This window comes from Drosophila bipectinata, chromosome 4 (genome assembly GCF_030179905.1).
Source record: "Drosophila bipectinata strain 14024-0381.07 chromosome 4, DbipHiC1v2, whole genome shotgun sequence".
NCBI lineage: Eukaryota > Metazoa > Arthropoda > Insecta > Diptera > Drosophilidae > Drosophila > Drosophila bipectinata.
In genome coordinates, this window is record NC_091740.1 from 1,771,460 (window position 1) to 1,793,591 (window position 22,132).

Below are 22,132 nucleotides of genomic sequence, written 5' to 3' on the forward strand. Positions count from 1 at the left end.
ACATGGAATCGGACATCGACTACACTACGAGCGCCCTGGAAGAAGTACTCGTTGCGGCAGCTAAAATCTCTACTCCTCATAGGAAAGAAGTAGACCGAAACAAACTCTTCAAATATAATCAGCAAATCGAACAGCTCGTGCGAGAAAAGAGACGCACGCGTCGTGATTGGAAAAACAGCAGATCACCAGCTTCAAAACAACGCCTTAAGGAAGCAACCCGATCACTCGACCAGGCTCTTCCCCAACAGGAAGAAAATGCACAGCTGAGGTACATCCAGAATCTCTCGCCAACAAGCACAAAGTACCCCCTGTGGAGGGCCCACCCAAATCTTAGCGCCCCAATTGAAACGACCACCCCGATAAGAAACTCTTCGGGATGCTGGGCTCGCAGCGACGAAGACCGAGCTGAAACATTCGCCACACATCTCCAAAGTGTCTTCCAGCCAAACCCAGCCTCAAATTCATTCCTACTGCCAGAAATTCAGCCAGAGTTCTCCCCTCAGACAGCCGCACCTTCATTCCGGCCGAACGAAATCGAAAAGAGGGCTAAAACCAAAAAAGGCTCCTGGTGGTGACCTATTGACCCCAAAGTTGCTGATCGAACTTCCAAAATGCGCTATAGAGGTCGTCTGCAAACTATTTAATGGAATCATTAATCTTGGCTATTTCCCAAAAAAGTGGAAGAAATCCATCATTATAATGATACCGAAGCCTGGAAAAAACCACACAATTCCGTCATCATACAGACCAATAAGCCTTCTATCTTGTTTGTCAAAATTGTTTGAAAAATGCTTGTTGACTCGCATAATACCACATCTGGAAGCTTGCAATATTATCCCGGCACACCAATTTGGCTTTCGAAAAAACCATGGAACCATCGAACAAGAGAACAGATTAACATCCGAAAAACGCTCAGCCTTCGAACAGCGAGAATACTGTAGCGCTATTTTTCTCGACGTATCTCAAGCTTTCGACCGAGTTTGGCTCATCGGACTCATGCACAAAATTAAAACGTATTTGCCAACATACACCCACAAGCTACTGGAATCATACCTCTACAATAGGGTATTCTCAGTGAGATGCAACACAGCTACTTCGAGCGACTACACCATCGAAGCTGGAGTTCCACAAGGAAGGGCACTCGGCCCGTGTCTATATGTTTTGTATACTGCGGATATTCCTACGAGCGCACAACTAACAACCTCAACGTTCGCCGACGACACCGCTATCCTTAGTCGCTCCAGACGCAGGCAACAACCCAACTGGCTAATCATCTCACAATAGTGGAAAGGTGGCTGTCCGACTGGGGCATTAAAATAAACGAACAAAAGTGTAAACATATAACGTTTACTCTTAATAGAAAAAGATGCCCTCCGCTTTTACTAAACGGTATCCAGATTCCTCAAGCTAACGACATAACGTACATTGGTGTTCATTTTAAAATACGACTTACCTGGCGTAAGCACATCGAATGCAAAAAGATGCACCTAAAACTGAAAGCCAGCAGCCTCCACTGGATCATAAACTCACGATCGCCACTGTGCCTGGACTACAAGTTACTACTGTACAATTCAGTCCTAAAGCCAATCTGGACGTATAGCTCCCAGCTGTGTGGGAACGCGAGCAGCAGCAACATAGACATCATACAGCTCGCACAATCAAAAATCTTGAGAACTATCACAGGGGCACCTTGGTATGTTCGCAATGAAAACATCCACCGGGATCTGGGCATCCTCGCAGTGAAAGACGAAATCCAGAAGCAAAAAGAGTCATACAAAGAGAAACTGTCTTCGCACCCAAATTTTCTCGCTCGGGGATTGACTCGGGTTTCTAGCGTATCCCGCCTTAGACGCAACGACCTCCCAACCCAGCAATCGATTTTTAGGGCCGTCTAACTCCGTATCAGTCAATATGACTGTTAGTTAAGTTAAAAATATAAGATTTGATACACCTCTTGTTAGTCTCGCAAAGAGAAGATTCAATAAATAAAAGCAACGTAAAATAAAAAAGAACGGAACTCAAATAAAGATATATTATTTTCAAACTATTTTGGAGCTGATATGTAATTATATAATATAAACTTGAGTATATATTTATTATATTTCAAAATAGAAATAATACATATTGTACAATTTTTTCACGAGCCTTGATGATTTGAGAAGAAGATTAAGTATCAGAGTAAAAATCATTCGCGGTTAGAAGCTGGTTCTTAAGTTCCTCAGCTCCATCACTTCCTTTAGTCAAGACCGAGCTAGAGTGCTGGCTTCAGGTTTTAAATAAGACAATTTGTAACTGTGAGTTGCAAGACCAGATCGAACAATAAGATGGGGAAGATGAATTTGAAGTCGACTTCTCAGTTCGGCATTGCCAAAATCAGACTCTTCGAGACATTAGTATGCAAAGATTTGAGAATTCCTGTTATCGAGAAATTAAATCATTTAACTTCTTGCCTCTCTGGTAAAGCCTTGGAAACTATCAAGGAATTCCAAGTCACCGAAAGTAATCGCTAGTCTAAAAAAGAGTTAACAATAACCAATGTCTCATCTGTGCGAACCAAATCCGCAAAATTTGCAAACCGCAACCAAAAAAAAAAAATACGCATCATATTAAGCTTTCCGAAAGAAGTCCCAGCAGTCTGCGTCAACAAAAAAAAAAAAAAAAAAAAAGCATCATATTAAGCTTTCCAAAAGAAGTCCCAGCAGTCTGCGTCGTCTAGAGGTCTCATAGCACAGTGTCATCGATTTACGGGTCATCATTATATGTGGGAGATGACACTAAAATTGCAAACTCGATGATTATTTATTTACTTTTGAATAGAGTGGATCCTGTCACTAGACTGAAAATGGGAAGAATCATTGGATTTTGCGAAGTTTCCGCTGTGGTCCGATTTTGATATAGAAATCGTAAATATAAAATCGTAGGTACTAGCACCTTTTTGATGAAGAGATTGGCAAGCCAAAACAGAAAAACACCAGATTCAGCAAGCAACATAATAGAAGTTCGTTAGCTTGCTTCCAACAATAAACAAGCTTGCAGTTATTGTAACGCACAAGAACATAGTCTTGCCCAGTGTAGTCCGGTCGCTCAACTTGATGTAATGCAACGGTTTAAGTTGCAGTTGCAAGTCAGTCTCATTGTGTATGAATTGTCTGCGTAAAGTCACACGGTTGCGAAGTGTAAATCGACCACTGTAAAATTTGTGCATGATCGCACCGTTCAGCACCGATTTACTGTGACTACAAATAACTTAGCGTTACCACCACCAAAAGATAATCCTCCTTCATCGCTAAATCTTGATGGTCTTTCTACGTGACATATTTTGCATGCATCATCCCTAGAAAGGGTTTTGTTAGAAACGTCGATCGCAAGCTTTCGAACTAAGAATGGTAAGCATGTATTGGCCCAAGCCCATTACTTGACTCTGGGTCACAAATAAACTTCATTTCTGAAGATCCTGCTCAACGCCTACAGATCCACAGAGATGAATCGTGTATCAACTTGATTGGAATTGGTCAAGCTAATTTGATCAATTGAGAACAATTTGAGGTTATCACCCTAACCAGTCAATGAACGTGAAAGATTGGGATCTACCAAAGAACTTACATTTAGCACACCCTTTTTTTTATAAACTTGAGCGGACACACTTTTCATGAGCCATTTTTCAAACTGTTGCCAGTTAACCAAATAAATCAAAAAACTATCCTTGGATGGATCTGTCCGTTTCGTTTACAACTGCCCTCGCTTGTCGCCGTACACGCTTGTATATGGTAGTGGTCAAAGTAAGCATCTTATGCCACACATACCGTAGGAATATCTACTATTCTATGACATATATAGAAAAAAACATACATGTATATATATGTACCTACACTTTTTTACTTCTTTTGATACCAACACTTACCTTTTTATAATCAAAAATTGAATTTCCTTTCAATGTATGTATAAAACGTTCATTTAAATGAATAATGTTTTTTTTTATTCAATAGAATATTTTTAAATTACCTTAAGTAAAGTAAAGTACCTTAAGACTAAGTTACGGAAAAGGATACTAGCAGCACTGAACTAGATGTTTCCAATGTTTTCGGCTTCTGTACCGAAATCGTGTATTATAGTTTAACTCCAGGCGCACTACTTTATTTAAGCACTACTTTATTTTTCAAAATAACTCAGTAAATCGAACATAAGTGCCAACCTGTGTTTTTGATATTGCCGTTTTAGTTCCGTTTTTGGAGGCTTTTTTTATTTGCCAAATATTTCAAATTTATTTTTTATTATAAATTTTTATTTTTTAAACAACTTGTGAATGTTACTAAAGTTTTTTTAGTGTACCGACGATAATTGCAAAATATAATTCTCGCACCAATGTATTGCTGATTTTTTGCATTGGTAAGGGAGTATGCTCTGCCGTATGCAGAGCTTTGGCACCCCCTGCATCTGAGGGAACCGAGTCTCAAAATTTGGGTTATAATAAACAGGCACTAAAATGAAAATTATATCGCTTTACAGTGTTCAATTGCTAAATATAATATAAATCTGGAAAAAATATTATATATAACTGTATAAAGAAGTAAAACTAGGGTTGATTGTGGCGTAGAAATAGTTTTTTTTGCCTAATCATTGAATAATACTATCTATATATATTATATTTTTATACCCTTGCAGAGGATATTATAATTTAAATCAAAAGGGTCCAACGCAGTGAAGGAGACATCTCCGACCCTATAAAGTACATCTATTCTTGATAAGGATCACCTCCTGAGTTCATAGAAGCATGTCCGTCTGTCTGTTTCTACGCAAACTAGTCTCTTAATTTTAAAGCTATTGACTTGAAACCCACTCTTCTTTTTTTTCCACGCAGTATATAAGTTGGAACGACCGGGATGGGCCGACTATGGCACCATATAACTGAACGATCGGAAACGACCCAACTTTCGTGTTTTTGAAGATAGAAAGCTGCAACTTAGTACAGATTAGTTCAGTTAATCCCACCTACCAAATTTTATAACCCGAAGTTAGCTTTTTTTTCTTGTTTTATATATATATTTTTTTAGGGTTGATAAACGCACTAAACGCCACGTTGAAGCTATTCGAGACAAGCTGCTCCCAATTAAAGGTAGAACTAAAGTTTCCAACAAGGCTCCGAGGGCTACAAATTTTGCGCGGCATTAACTCTGATTAATCTCTGATTAAACAGTACTACATAGTTTGAAGTTCTTCGGAGGATTTGAACATAGGAAAATTTTAGAAAGAGCAACTATTCTATGCATTACGCTACCACCCCGACACGAGCGGTAGCGATCAAAAGTACTATTTGTTTTACTACCACATCGACGCATTGAAAACAGAAACGATGAGAATATGAAACATTAATTTGGAAGCCAAAACATTTTCACGCCGTCGTGCGAGCACTGACAAATACATACAAAGGCACAAATTTTGTTTGACGCATGTAAAGAGTTTTAAAAATAGAATCGTATCCATGTGCGTTACCCCCTCACCAACAAGCTCGACGAAAAAAGTTGATTGTTTTGGCCCTTGATGTCCAATTTATGAATTGTATAATCTTTGCTATAAGCGTTGTACCAAATCGGACGAACATTAAAAAAATGCTTGAAAAGTAACGTGCTAAAAGTCCAAAATTATATCTGTTCAGCCAACGATGGAAGGCAGTGTGGAACTCTAAAGGATTTGATCCTCTTAAGGATGATATTAGGAATGGGTCAATAATTATGTAACCATCTTTTAAATGGTAACCAAATGGTAGGGCAAGAAAGAGCAACATTATTTTTATAATCAATCAAATTTCGCACATATAGCATTTTGCACTTTCTATAAACCATATCTTTTTTTTAAGGGTTTTTTAAGGGATCTATTTACAACATCTATTACGACCGGTATTAATACAAAAAATTGAAGCGTAGATTTTATTTGAGCTAATGTTCGGTTTTTTCCATTCTATTCTCTGACATACCTACATATGTAAAATTTGTATGTGTGACTGTTACAAGTTTGAGCTTCCATACTGACATGTAACTAATAAAAAAATGGTTATACATTAAAAACGAAAACATCTTTTTAACCACTTGGATTAAGAACATGCGCATTCCACAACCTGCATATCAGTCCATGTTGAAATCTTTAATTTATCGGTGTTTTCTTCGTCTACATGCAAAATTTCTAGGATGTCCAGTTTTGAAGGAGCACAACATGGGCGAGGTGCTCTGGTGTGATTTTCTTGCCATATTAAACTTTGTAATAGTGCATGATGATGGGCAGGATTGTGACGTGGAGGACAGCGTCCATGGCAATAGCCAGCATCAAACACTTTTGGTTGTAAAATAAACTCAAATCCTTTAATTTTTTTGAAAACAACGTCTAATTGATGTCTGCAGCAACGTTGGTGTAATTTATAACAATTATTATTCCATTTTTCCCTGGAATAGTTGATATCATAGTTTTGATGGTGGTGGACGTATTTTTCACTACTATTTTTACTTAGCATGATGCTATGAACTTCTTGTCCGATAATATTTAAAACCGGCATTAAATTAAATTGTTCATTATTTGGCGTAAATGCAGTTGAAGTTGTGGAGCTAACGTCATTTAATATACGAGCTCCTATATTTTTACATTTATCGCACTCAATTTCAATGCATAAATGTTCATGACTTTTGTTTAACCATCCACGAACTGCTTTTGTAACATCAAATTCAATCCACTGTGTACGAGTATCCTCGTAGTCGAGGTTCTCAAACTCAATCTTTCGAGATGTTAGCAATCTTCTTCTAGTCGTCGATAAAATTTGATATACTTTAAGATTTATTTGACGGTTTTGAGCACGCGTTTTGTATGCTTTAGGTTGATTTACCTTAATATAAGCCATTGAACAATTATTATTGGATTTTACAGAATAGCTGTGACTGTCAACGATTTTTTTTTTTCCGAATCGCCGCACATTAGATCGAAGTGCTGAACTATAAAGAAGCATAAGTCTTACATTTGCTTCGTCAATTTCATTACGTTGAATGTGGGTCTGACTTATTTGAGAAAGCGGAAAATTCAAAATAATATTTGTTTTATGCCTTTGTCGGAATCGATATTCTTCCTTAGCATTGCTTGAATTATTATAAGATCTTTTTTGTCGCCATCGATTAAAGCTTATGTCCTTAAAACTATTGGAAACAATGCTTAGTAAGCGCAGTTCCTTTAAGGGAAATAACTCTGAATTTCTGCTGTATTGTCCAGCGCCGATTTTTTGATTTCTTCTTTGACGAGCTAAGTACTCAATATATTTGTTAGAGTACTCAATTTGACTAATGTTGACCTGAAAATACATCGTAGTACGATAACATTTATTTTCACGATAAATAATTTACTTACAAAGAGAACTTATGATTTTCTATATATAACTGTAAATTAACTGTAGATATATTAATACTAATACTAATAACTGTAGATTCATATCTATAAAAAGTTAAATTTCAAATTCAAAAATAATGCGTTTTTATATTCTTGCAGAGATTATTATAGTGAAGGAGACATCTCCGACACTATAAGGTGTATAAATTCTTGATCAGAATCACCTCCTGAGTTCATATGACCATGTCGGTCTGTCTGTCTGTTTCTACGCGAACTAGTCTCTCAGTTTTAAAGATTTCGACTTAAAACCTTGAACACGGGGTGTGTTTTTTTCTATTTTTAGTCAGTTAATCCGACCTACTAAATTTCATAAGGATCGGCCGAATATATCTTATAGCTGTCATATAACTGAACGATGGGAAATGGAATTTGATAAATCTTTAGTATTTTTGAAGATAGAAGGTTGGGATTTGGGACTTTTTTTCGATTTTGTATAGTAATATACTGCTAAGTAATATGATATTCTCAAGGATTGTCATAAGGTTTGCAATATATATCCGGTTTTAACTTCAAGGGTATATCAACATTGTCTCCGCCCGAAGTTAGCTTTCCTTTCTTGTTTACAAATTAAAAATCAGTGTAACCGCCGTCATAGATTTAAGTTTATATAGTATTTGAATAATGAAAATGTTAAAATTAGAATTGGGAAATGTTTAGAATTAGTTTAGAAAAATGCTAGATGTAAAGCTAATCGATATTTGTAAAATGGCGGAATAACGAGGCGTCTGCCATCGCTAGGTGAAGATAGAGAGGCGAGGGAAACGGACGAAGCTTTTAAGCGCACGCCACACATAATTGATTTGAGTAAAAATAAAGGAAAGATATACAAAATTCCTGTTGGATTAAAAAATTCTGTAGCATCATCGCTTCGATCCAAACAATCAGTATTCATAGTATTCATACAATATGCGTTCCAAAGTAAAACGGACTGTGAATCTAGCGCCGCGAAGGCGCCATTTATATGACGACTGGTGCGTTAATCTGCTATCGTTATTGATTATCTTGTTGTTAGTCTCAATATGTTTTTATTATTGATGCGAAAGTGAGCAAAAATTGCTCAGAATCAATGCTCGCAAATAATTGTTAACCTTTTTCTTCCTTATGTTCTATTCACCAGAAAAACCGAAAAAAATATGCACAATCACTCTCTATCAGACCAGGAGACTTACCTTCTCTAGATTTTTGTTTATGGTTGAGTGTTTCAAGAGGTTCGTAAAAGCTCCTCCACTGAACATCTCTTACTGTAAGGTATGTATTCCCGCACAGAGACCCTTATTAAAGGACCGATTGACTGAAAAAGTCAAATCAAAAAGCCTTTTCAACACTATATCTATAGGGGTGCCCACTCCCATTGCTCCCATGGCTTCTTTGTTTTTGTAATTGGCTCCGAAGCATAGGCGATCAAATTCGTATATGCACACGGCTATCGGCATGCGCCAATGATAATAGCAAAATCAATTTTTACTTTCGTTTTCTTAAATCTATTCTTCATTTGCATTTGAGCAAGATAACTGGACTTGCATGTGGTTGTTGTTGGGTCATAAAATATCATGAACATTTTGTTATTGCTTTCGCGACGCGCATCCACTTGAAGAATTATATTATGCTTTTCGTTATTGCATTGTCGGCGCGTCATTTGACAAGTAAACATCACGTGGCATTTAAACTAAATTAAAAAGTGAATCGTGGATCGCTGGACGCAACATTTGTTGGAACGAAATTTCAAATGTCAATTTCATAATTGTCTTTATTATAAAGATGTATCTCCCTAATTTTTTCAGTGAATCCATTGAAGTTAAAAAAATGTTTCTTTACTAGTGTGGGTGTTTTCTTTTAAATGTATTGAAATTTGGTCCGTCGCCCATTTAATACCCATTTCATTTCATGTATTTATCTCGGTAACATTTTCGAGCGGCAACTTTTTTAAGGAACCAAAAAAATTAAGAAAATCTCACAATAAACCAAATTAATAACAAGTGCCTAAACAGAGAGTAAGATCTCGCTCTGGGGCCTGTCGCAAGAAATTTTTGCGTCCATTTTCGTTGTATGAAATGGGTAGTCCATACAGCATATGGTTAGTAGTCGTAAGCAGCGTTTGGATACATACACCTGCTTTTTAATCTGTTCGAAGCACAGTGAAACAATGTGTAACTTTTTGTTATATGTATCAATTGAAAAAAATCAATTTTTTTGTATACATGAACAGTTTTATTAATGTATATATTTAGAGTTCAGCTTAAAAACTAATAGATAGTTAAGGTTTTGGATATTTATTGAACTCCCTCGTTCACTTAGAATACTTGGGAACTTGGGGGAGTTTGGCGATTTTAGCCTTAGATTTGTATGTAAATATATAAATGTAGTTTATCGTCGTTTAATGGTAAACGACGAAACCTTTTGTCAAAGTTCTCATTTTTTTTATTACACGTGCCATTTTTGTTTCAATTATTTTGTCTACAGATCCAAATGTCACAAAGGAAAATGTAGTAATAGTCTTTTTTGCATGTACATTAGAGGTCTGCAGGAATACATTCTTATGTCTATGGCCTCATCCATAGAATACACCCGAATGGAATAGAATGAACAAATGCAAGAGACGCAACGAATTGAGTGAGAGGAAGTGAGAGAGTAAGAGAGCTTTCTAACTCATGGGGCATTTTCTTGTTTTGAAAACCGAGTGAGTTGGGGTGGGAAGTAAAAAGAGTGCTTTTGGAAAGAAAAAATGGAGCCGAATGTCTCAAATGGTTTTTAACACACTCTATGCATTCATTTATTTTCTTCTGTTGAGCAAAACGCTTCCTTTAGTACTTCTTTTATACTTGTTTGTTCGTTACTTCGGTTGTTTTTATAAATTGAACATTAGGAAAAATAAGGTTAACAGTTATTTAGGAGCTATGGTTAAAAGTTCTTTGCAAGGTATGCTCAGAATACATAATTTGAAGGTCATGATGACGAAGGAAATAACTTTGGTGTCTTTAAAGTTAGAGAGTTCAAATTTCACATGAGAGCTACTTTTGGCTAGAGCTACTACAAAATAATACGACATGCCAAATTTCATAAGGATCGGCCGACTATATCCTATAGCTGCCATATAACTGAACGATCGGAAATAACCCAACTTTCGTGTTTTTGAAGATAGAAATCTTAAACTTCGTGCAAATACCACTTTTGGTCAGATAATCAGACCTACCAAATTTCATAAGGATCGGCCGACTATAGCTATATATACTATAGCTGCCATATAACTGAACGATCGAAAATTACCCAACTTTCGTGTTTTTGAATATAGAAATCTTAAACTTCGTGCAACTACTACTTTTTGTCAGAAATTCAGACCTACCAAATTTCATAAGGATCGGCCGACTATATCCTATAGCTGCCATATAACTGAACGATCGGAAATAACCCAACTTTCGTGTTTTTGAAGATAGAAATCTTAAACTTCGTGCAAATACTACTTTTGGTCAGATAATCAGACCTACCAAATTTCATAAGGATCGGCCGACTATAGCTGCGGGCGACTATAGCTATATATGTACTATAGCTGCCATATAACTGAACGATCGGAAATTACCCAACTTTCGTGTTTTTGAAGATAGAAAGCTGGATCTTGGTACAGATTATATTTTTGGTCAGTTAATCCGACCTATCAAATTTTATAACGACCGGCTGATCTTATAGCTGCCATATAACTGAACGATTGGAAATGGTTTTTGGTAGAAATACCAACTTTGGTATTTTTGAAGATAGAAGTTTGGGACTTTTTTTTAGATTTTATATAATAATAACTTGAGTTATATTATCATATTCTCATAAGGATCGGCCACCTATATCCGATGTTTGTCGATATATATCCGGTTTTTACTGCAAGGGTATATCAACTTCGGCTCCGCCCGAAGTTAATTTCCTTTCTTGTTTTTACTTTTTATACCCTTGCAGAGGGTATTATAATTTTGGTCAAAAGTGTGCAACGCAGTGAAGGAGACATCTCCGACCCTATAAAGTATATATATTCTTGATCAGGATCACCTCCTGAGTTGATATGAGCATGTCCGTCTGTCCGTCTGTCCGTCTGTCCGTCTGTCCGTCTGTCCGTCTGTCTGTCCGTCTGTCTGTCTGTTTCTACGCGAACTAGTCTCTCAGTTTTGAAGCTATCGTCTTGAAACTTTGCACACACCCTTCTTTCCTTTGCACGCAGTATATAAGTCGGAACGGCCCGGATCGGCCGACTATATCCTATAGCTGCCATATAACTGATTGATCGGAAATGGTATAACTTTGGTGTTTTTAGAGTTAGAAAGTTCAAATTTGACATGAGAGCTATTTTTGGCAAAACATTACGTCATGCCAAATTTCATAAGGATCGGCCGACTATATCCTATAGCTGCCATATAACTGAACGATCGGAAATGACCCAACTTTCGTGTTTTTGAAGATAGAAAGCTGGAATTTAATACAGATTCTATTTTTAGTCAGTTGATCCAACCTACCAAATTTCATTAGGATCGGCCGACTATATCCCATAGCTGCCATATAACTGAACGATCGGAAATGGTATTTGGTAGAAATATCAACTTTCGTATTTTTAAAGATAGAAGTTTGGGACGTTTTTTAGATTTTGTATTGTAATAAATTGGATTATATATTCCTATTCCCATAAGGATCGGCCAACTATATCCGATGTTTGCGATATATATCCGGTTTTAACTGCAAGGGTATATAAACTTCGGCTCCGCCCGAAGTTAGCTTTCCTTTCTTGTTTTTTCCTAAATTGTATAAAAATAAACATTATTTTCAATAAATGTAAAAAAAATTATCCGTTACTGAGTCGTTTTTAAAAAAGTTCGCCCCTTAAATGAATTGCAAGATTCAGAAATTTTGTTTCAGTTAAAACGGGACAGATATTTGGACATTCATATGTATGAAATTCATTAAATATAGCTTACGTATTTACATACACATGCGGAAAGACAAATAAAATATTTTCTTATCATGTCAGAAGTCTAATCATGAAACCTCTGGCTATGTATGATTCTCAAAAACACTTGAATCTCCGAAAATACTCCAAAATTTTTGTTACTCAGAAATTTTTATTTCTTTTTATTTATTTACTATAGGGTTTTTTTAACATGGTGAACATGATTCATGAACACGAGAAAAGAGTAACCCTTTAAACAATCTTAAGAAATTAGAATTAGTATCATCGCTCCGTGTTTTCGGTGTGTATGTGCTCCGTGTTACCAATGTTGAAATTGGTACAATAAGCAGGTAATTCCAAAGTCCAAAGCTGCCAACTATAGAGGCATCTCTAAGTTTTCGGCTATTCCAAAGTTTGAAAAACAAGAAAGAAAAGCTAACTTCGGGCGGAGCCGAAGTTGATATACCCTTGCAGCTAAAACCGGATATACCCTATATCGCAAACATCAGATATAGTTGGCCGATCCTTATGATTACATTATAATAAAACTTGATCAAGCATTGAACACTATTTTATAAAGAAATTCTTAAGTTAGAGTTTCAAGGGATCGGTCCCATGAAATACGAGTCAAACAGCATGGTTTAAAACCGATCCCATGCAGCCTACACAAATATGTACTCAAGTGGTGCGCTTATCGCACTGAAGAAAGGGTCGCATAGCAGGTCAGCGTGCAGTGCGTTGACAAGTAGTTTTAAATAGATTTAAGATTCTCATGTATCGTACTTATAAGAGAAATTTACCAAATAAAATGAGTTTCCAAAAGGAGCTCATTGGAGTAAGACCTATTTATTTAGGGCTCCTCTTAACAAAACCAATACATTAAAATAAAAAATCTAAAAAAAATTCCCAAGCTTCTATCTTTAAAGTATTTTCGTTACCAAATACCATTTCCGATCGTTCAGTTATATGGCAGCTATAGGATATAGTCGTCGGATCCTTATGAAATTTGGTAGGTTTGATCAACTGACCAAAAATAGAATCTGTACTAAATTCCAGCTTTCTTTCTTTCAAAAAAACGAAAGTTGGGTCATTTCCGATCGTTCAGTTATATGCCAGCTATAGGATATAGTCGACCGATCCTTATGAAATTTCGCATGTTGTAATGTTTTGCCAAAAATAGCTCTCGCGTCAAATTTAAACTCTCTAACTCTAAAAACACCAAAGTTGTACCATTTCCGATCAATCAGTTATATGGCAGCTATAGGATATAGTCGGCCGATCCGAGCCGTTCCGACATATATACTGCGTGCAAAGGAAAGAAGGGTGTGTGCAAAGTTTCAAGACGATAGCTTTAAAACTGAGAGACTAGTTCGCGTAGAAACGGACAGACAGACAGACGGACATGCTCATATCAACTCAGGCGGGGATCCTGATCAAGAATATATATACTTTATATGGTCGGAGATGTGACCTTCACTGCGTTGCACACTTTTGGACAAAATTATAATACTTTCTGCAAGGGTATAAAAAGTAAGCAATATAAAAAAAAATTCGACGTGTGTCGATAGATAAAAGTATTTTCAATAAACTGCCAAAATCGATTTGTTCGAGTTATGTTTCCGGCAGAGTTATGTTTCTGGTTTTAAGTACTGTGGGATATACCTGTGAGGCGTCGCCGCAGAATGGAAATAAAAACTTTTGCGGGACTCTATCTTTTGATATGTTAATTTTAAGGGGTTATATACCTTTTTTATTTTCAAAAAATCGAAAATTTTTTTTATTGCTTTATCTTGAAGAACAACTCCTTGAGAATATTTTCCCAAATTTTCATAGAGATTGGAGCAGTAGAAAAAAAGTTACAGCGCTCCTAGCCGCGCGCCTTGTCGCGGCCTTGCACTGAAATTTTTTTTTAAATGTTCGTAATGAAATTCTTCTCTGCTTGAACGATCGACTTTTCACGCACAAACTTTTTTTTCGCCAAAATGAATTTTTTAGTAAAATTTTTAGAGACCAAAACGTTCATTTGTAGCATAAAACGTTCCCAAAAAAAACAAAACATAAAAAAACAAAAAATTTTAAAACCGATCGTTCAAGCACAAGGAAATACACTAAACTAATGAAATTTTTTTAATTTTATGGTTTAAGTTGACCTATTTGACCTGGGGAACTGTCACCGCAAGGCTCTAAAAAACAGAAAGCCTGTAAGGGAAACAGCTACCCCTTAAAAACTATTTAATGTTTTTTCACCAAATTTTGCACAAACATTGTTAATAAAGCGTTCTATCAAAAAATTAAAACATCCGTGTAATTAAATAATTGCTACACACCTAAAAAAAAATCCGAACTTTCCTCTTTTTCTTCGACAAAGAAGGTATATATCCCCTTAAAAACCTAAAGAATTTGTTAAGCAAAAAAAAATTTGTCGATTTTTTCAAAACTCTACTCAGATGTTCCCCCTTAAGCGAACAAAGACGAATGTAGTAAGAGAAAAAGCACCATTGAGACAACGCGTGGACACGCGAAGATCATTGGCATCATACAATCACTTGGCATTCCAATATGATCCCATCCGAACTACAAAATGTGTTGATGAAAATTTAGATATTGGACCAATGACGACTATATTCCAATAGTGCAATGCGTTTAAGTTCAAAAGAGAAACGGCTGGACTGTGCTGCGCAAGTAGAAAAGTCAACCTGGGTCCATTACTTACACCACCACAGCCACTGAAAAAATTTTTTGATGGAAGTGATCCCGATTCCAGCCATTTTCTTCAACACATCCTTGAATACAATAACTGCTTTCAATACAATAACATGACTTCCTCTGGAGCTAATATTATTCAAAGGGGCCGCCTTCATGCCGACTTGCAAGGTAAAAGATACAACACACAAAACCACAACACAACAACTACATAAACACCACACACTACACCATCACTAGATCAGAAGTTACACCGTATTCTACAACAAATGATTGTATACAATTACAGATTCAAGGACAAATAGATCATTTTCATGGTTCAATGGTGCCGACACCAGATGTAAGTAAACTAATAAACTTACTAATAAGTAAATTATCCAATGAAGTTTTTAAACTCTCTGAAGTTACCAGGATTTCCACCACATAACTTGCAACTAAAAGTTGGTATGTTTTCTTTTGATGTTATTTTTAAGACATTGAAGAATTTTTATAAACTTGCAGAGGGTATTATAATTTTGTCCAAAAGTATGCAACGCAGTGAAGGAGACATCTCCGACCCTATAAAGTATATATATTCTTGATCAGGATCACCTCCTGAGTTGATATGAGCATGTCCGTCTGTCCGTCTGTCTGTCTGTTTCTACGCGAACTAGACTCTCAGTTTTAAAGCTATCAGCTTGAAACTTTGCACACACCCTTCTTTCCTTTGCACGCAGTATATAAGTCGGAACTGCCGACTATATCCTATAGCTGCCATATAACTGATTGATCAGAAATGGTATAACTTTGGTGTTTTTAGAGTTAGAGAGTTTAAATTTGACACGAGAGCTATTTTTGGTAAAACATTACGACATGCCAAATTTCAGCCGAAAAAAGGATCGGCCGACTATATCTTATAGCTTCCATATAACTGAATGATCGGAAATGACCCAACGTGTTTTTATAGATAGAATGCTAAAACTTAGTACAGATTCTAATTTTGGTCAGTTGATCCAACCTACCAAATTTCATTAGGATTGGCCTACTATATCCTATAGCTGCCATATAACTGAACGATCGGAAATGGTATTTGGTAGAAATATCAACTTTTGTATTTTTTAAGTTAGAAGCTTGGGACTTTTTTTTAGATATTTTATTGTAATTAATTGGTTTTATTATGATGTATTCATAAAGATCGACCAACTATATCCGATGTTTTCGATATATATCCGGTTTTAACTGCAAGGGTATATCAACTTTGGCTCCGCCCGAAGTTAGCTTTGCTTTCTTGTTTAAGCTAAAAAAAAATTTCGATTTTTTCAAAACTTTACTCAGATGTAGAGTTAACAAATCTTAGGACAACGCTCCTACGAGCTGCTTAACCTAATGCAGTTTTTCTGCATAACCTAATTAATGGGGATTTAGATAGGCGGCATTTACTAACACGCTCAAATTTTAGAATTCCCAGTCCTTTATTCTTTAGCCATTGTAGTTCGACATATGCACAGCAGCAAAAAAGAGTAATAATCAAGTCGTTATCTAAAAAAGAATGTGTAAATTCTCTAGTCAAGATAGAAAATATATATATTTCTGAATTATTTCGTATATTTGCGTATCTTTTTCACGATACCCTCGGAAATACATAAATCCCACGCCGTTTTACTTAAATTATACAATATTTTTCTATATACCTGGAAACGCAATAGAGTTGGACAAATATCGATGTTGCCCCGCAAACCATCGATGTTACCGATGTTATTGATGTTTCCAAAAAATCGATGACATCGATGTTTCTTCACTTGTATCAAGCACCGAGCAGGAATCGGTCACTTGTACATGTGCACATACATACGTATGTTGGGATATGGGCACATGAAAAAAAAATAAAAAATTTCATTATATGTTAACTAAAGTCGCCCAATTTAGCTAACTTTGATATAATTAATATATGTATTTTATAATTCAATTTTGAACTGCTTAACCTCACCTTTTTCATATCCGGTACTTTTTTCATTCGAAGACCATTTAAAACTAGTCGCATGAGTCTTGTTTCATCTATTTGCGGCTCTGCAGTTTTAAATTTGTATTTTTTATTTAATATTTCAGTTGGGGTTTGAATGTCTCTCGGATATCTTTCATGGAAAAACGGTAGTTTGTTTCTCCAAAGCGAACTTTTTTGGTTCCACAAACCGTTTACGGGTTTAGACCTTAGATTAATCAGTCGATATATGTTTGAACGATGTGAGCCTCGAGTAACCCTTTGTTTATCAAAAAAATTATCTTTTCTTGTTTTTTTAATATCTATCTTTTCGTGATATTCTTTGTTAAATTCTTTTAATGGAAAAAATAAAAAGGACACATTTTTATTGTAGCTCAAATTTTTATTAAAATTTGAAGCATCAAAAAACGAGGAATTTGATGTTTGGCTGAATCTTGTTTGACTATTTATTTTCTGGGTTGGCAGCAATAAAATAAAGAAAACCCATATTTGTATGTCCTTTAGGATATTCCACATGATGGTTCTTGCTATAATTGATTTAATATTAGTAGACATTGATTTATTTTTGATGTATGTACATATATGTATATCTCAAATGTGTGCGTTACTGAAATAAAATAGGCTTGATGGTGCTTTTAAAGTTTAAATTTGATTTTTTGCTTATACCGTTTTGTCCCACACAGCAATGCAAGGTCTAATATTCTTATTTCTCCAAATGCTTGTCAAGACTTATTTGCACTGCCTCCATTCTTTGTACAACTACATTTATACATTCATACGTACGTATGTAAGCACCTGCATACATATGTATGTCCATATGATTATATTCCTAAATTTTTATTGAATTCATTTATGTATATATATGTATCTATCATACATATGTAAGAGTTGATTATATGCTTGTGTAATCATAAAAAATTTTTTTCACGTCTATAATTTGATTATTCAATATGTTTTTAGATTCTATAATTTTTTCTATAATACATAAATGTATGAATACATGCATATGCATCTGTACATTGGTATACAAATTAACTTCTGATTACAGCTTTGGTAATTTAAGTAAATATGTGTATTTAGGTGGTGTTTTTTGTATGTAACTCTCATGTGAATTATGTATGTATGTACGTATGTCCACACTTTAATTTAAAAGCATGCCAAGCTTGTTCGGGCGTCAACTCGTCGAATTAGACTAAAACATTTTCATACAAACATACATACCTCACAGAAAATACTTATGTACATACATACATACATATGTATGTCCGTATTTAACAAGAGAAATAATCAAGACAGGTCCACCAATACACCCACATACATACATATATAAATACACTGAGCGTCAACAGGTTTAAGCCATGATTCAATTATACAAGGTAGTCTCGTCAGCTATCAAAATGTTTCAGTGCGTACTCGTTTTTCTTAGGTTGTCTGTATACATACGTATTTTTTCTAGCCTTGGCCCTTATGAAACATTCCTTTTTTTTAAAGTGTGCCGAAAATGGCGTATCAGGGAAACAAAATGTTAGGAAAAACAAACGTTATGAGAACTCGAAAAATTCCGAAACGCATTTTAGGGATATGCGTTGACAGTTAAAGACAACATAGTTCAACTATAAACCATAGCTTGCAAATAACTGTTAACCGATTTCTGGGGTATCAAAATAAGTGATGTTCAATGAGTCTTTTAGCAAAAAGTCTGAAAGAAACCGTTTCCATTGTTCGTATGACCACTTTGCTCTCGCTCAAATGACGAATATTTTCTGTTCCCTTTTGCTCTTCTCCTTCCAGGGCCGTTTGACTTTGTGAGCCTATTCAAAAAGTCTTTCTTAGACTTTTCTTTTTCTAGAAAAAGTTTTTTTTTTAGTTAGTGTCAAAGTTAGTGGATCTTGTTTCATTTCCCTTTGTGACATTTGGATATTCAGAGAAAATAATTAAAACGAAAATGGGACGGGAAATGAACAAAAATTATAACGACAATATACTACATTTTTATACACATGTAGGGCTAAAATCGGCAAACTTGAGTGCGATTGCACATGTAGTCTTGGCCATCCCGGCTACTAAAAGTATCTGTTGAGAGAGCATTTTCAGCTTTACAATTTATTCTAAGCGAAGGACGGAGTTCAATAAATACCCAAACCCCTTAATCTTTATTGTTGGGCTGAACTTTAAATAAATATAATAGAAAACAAAATTATAAAAAAAAATTACTTTTTCATTCAAAAAGTTAAACATTGTACCACTGTGCATCGGACAGTGAAAGTGTTGAAAATACTTTTTGAATTGACTTTTTCGGTCAATCGGTCTTTTAATGAGGGGTTCTCTGCGACCGTCAATCATATCTCTCAGTGAGCGATGTTCAGTAGGCGAGCATTTTACAAAACTCTCAACGTAAAACATTCAACCAAAAACCAAAATCAAAAGAAAATAAGAAAGAAAAGCTAACTACGGGCGGAGCCGAAGTTGATATACCCTTGCAGTTAAAACCGGATACAGTTGGCCGATCCGTATGAGAATATCATAATATCTATATATATAAAAATGCTCTGTTCGTATCTACGTCATTTATAGACTTGAAAAGTTCTGAACCGTTTGAGCCCAAATTTTTACCCAACATGCGTTGAGGTTCCAGCTCGGTTTATGTCTACTTTTGATGTTGATAGCTTATCTGCGTTTGCGAATATATCCGTTTTTTCGCGTTTCCCCGTGCCCCTACTTTTCTATTTAGGAAGACAGCTAAGAAGAAAATGTCAAATGAAAATGTCAAAATGTCAGAAACCATGATACAATTATATATAATATAATATATAATATTAATATAATATAATATTATATAATATATATATAATTGTCAGAAACGAAGTCATGCCACCCAAGAAGTCGAATTTTGGTCGTCTTACTCGCAATACAAAAGACGTAACATTTCGAATAGGACTGACGAAGAGCGGGCCTCCATTCGAGAGACTGAGCGGCACCACCAGAGCCTCTGCACTCTCTATTAGCTGGCTCTACTGCTGAATCGAAGCATTTCCTGTCGAACATTAGGAAATACAACTCTTGCTTCTAAATGACGTCATTTGGTTCGGAAATTATAACTGCGCAATTCATGCCAACTTTTAAAATCAAAGGACAAATCTATCACAAAGCCGGTTCCCTGCTTCCGTTCTCAGACAGCGAACACAAATTTCTTCAAATGTAATTCATTGGTAATGATGGAGCTGAAGTCGATGCACGTTATGAAATCAATACCTCGGTGAAGAAGCCCATTATTTCGCAGCTACATTTGGTGCGTTTGTTCAAAACAGCAATCGATATGATGCCTTCGGATACCCATAAAATTGTCAATTATGCCGACAAAACACCTGCTGGAGAACATATCAGGAGTTGCAATGCTCCGACTATAGACGAAGTGGCAATTAACATAGTCGGGGATCAGTTCAAACCTCGAGATGTTGTTCTCCATCGACGAAACGATCGATTGGTAAACGTCGCAGAAACTCACCGTTGTTACGATGCTTTGCAGTATCCACTCATCTTCTGGGATGGTGCCGATGGATATCATTTCAATGTGAGGATGGCAGATCCAGTCAATGGTGTACAAACAAATAAAAAGTGCAGCGCGATGAACTTTTACTTATACCGATTAATGGTTCGGAGGACCGATGACAAGCATATATTGAAATGTCGTCAGTTGTTTCATCAGTACATTGTCGATATGTATGCCAAAATTGAAACAGAACGTTTGTTGTTCCTCCGATTGAATCAGACGAAACTTCGGTCCGAGAAATATATCCATTTACGGGATGCTGTGATGAATGACCGTAATACAACACACGTTGGAAAGCTCACGATTTTGCCATCCTCATAAATAGGTGCCATCCTCCACGAAAATTATTCTTTTTTGTTTGACTTATTTCTTATGCGTGCAACCACAATATGCCACAGCGAAACGTGGCAGGGTACTGCTAATAAATAATTTTGATTTTTTCATTTTTCATTCATTTCATTTTGGATATTTCGGACAGATAATGATTCACACCTTAACAAACCAGAGTGAATCCAGGTGAATCTGTTAAGTTCTACTTCACGAAAGACTGTTGTGCGCTCTATTCCGCGCATTGTTAATACACTTAATATCCACTACAATTTATAAGTAACACATATACTGACACGTCACTAGCACAGATTTTCTATGCAGCACATACCTTAATAGTTGTTAAAAACCAAACTTGCACTAGAGTAAACGTAAATTGCACTACTTATTCAAATATGCAACCAATAAGCAAAAGGGCGCCATAATTTTATAAATAAATGTAAATATGTTTTGATGTGTTAAATTATAGTTGGTTATCCCTCGCTGCAGTCAGTAGTGTCGCAAACGCTGGAGAGATGATGGGCTAATTACCCCTGGCGGTTGCCGGGGGGGGGGAGGGAGTTGCTACTCCTTGTAGGTAGTGGTTTGGATCCCTGGCGGTTGCCGAGGGTGGTGTTGCTCTTCCTTGCAGGTGACGAGCGATGTTTAGATCCCTGGCGGTTGCCGAGGGAAATCCCTTCTATGACGAGAGTTACGATGGGAGCACTTGCTCCGTTGTCACGGCCCTTGAGGCGCGGTGACCAATTCAAAAAAATAAATTTACTGTTTAACGGCTATGCCGGAGATTGAAATAAAGTCCTCTTTATTGAGTGACGTTCTGATACAAACTGAAACTTAAAGCTAACAAAAAGTATTTCATAGCGGCCACGCAAATGTGCAGTGCTTGCCGCTATGTATGGGCATCCGGCCAGACGCTGTGTCAGCAGTTTGGCCAGAGCGAGCTCTTAAATAATCGGACATTGCCGCTGCTTGGTTAACTTCAGTAAACTACTCCCCCTTCAAGAATGAGGCCGCCCTTGGCCGACCCTATTTGGGCAATCATCTCCTTCAGTTGGGCCGCGGTTTTTCCGGCCTGAGTGACTCGCCGATAGGTCAAGCCGATACAAATTAAAGCGCAGGATATTGCTCCCGCTATGAACACCAATTGATGTAACTGATGGTGGTTAATCTTCTTCCCGAACTCTTTAATATGCTCCAGATTACGTTCACTCAACCAGTGAAGGTAAGGAAGGCTAAG

At 36.3% G+C, this 22,132-nt stretch overlaps 1 protein-coding gene across 1 annotated transcript; it reads right to left on the reverse strand.

Annotated features, from left to right (window-relative positions):
- Positions 1-3,953: 3,953 nt before the first annotated feature.
- Positions 3,954-17,545, reverse strand: mav (maverick). The gene is made up of 2 exons (XM_017253437.3): positions 17,007-17,545; positions 3,954-7,324 (listed from the first exon to the last, which is right to left on the reverse strand). Exons 1-2 carry the CDS (start codon positions 17,532-17,534, stop codon positions 6,089-6,091), a joined length of 1,764 nt encoding a protein of 587 aa, XP_017108926.2. The 5' UTR covers positions 17,535-17,545; the 3' UTR covers positions 3,954-6,088.
- Positions 17,546-22,132: the final 4,587 nt, after the last annotated feature.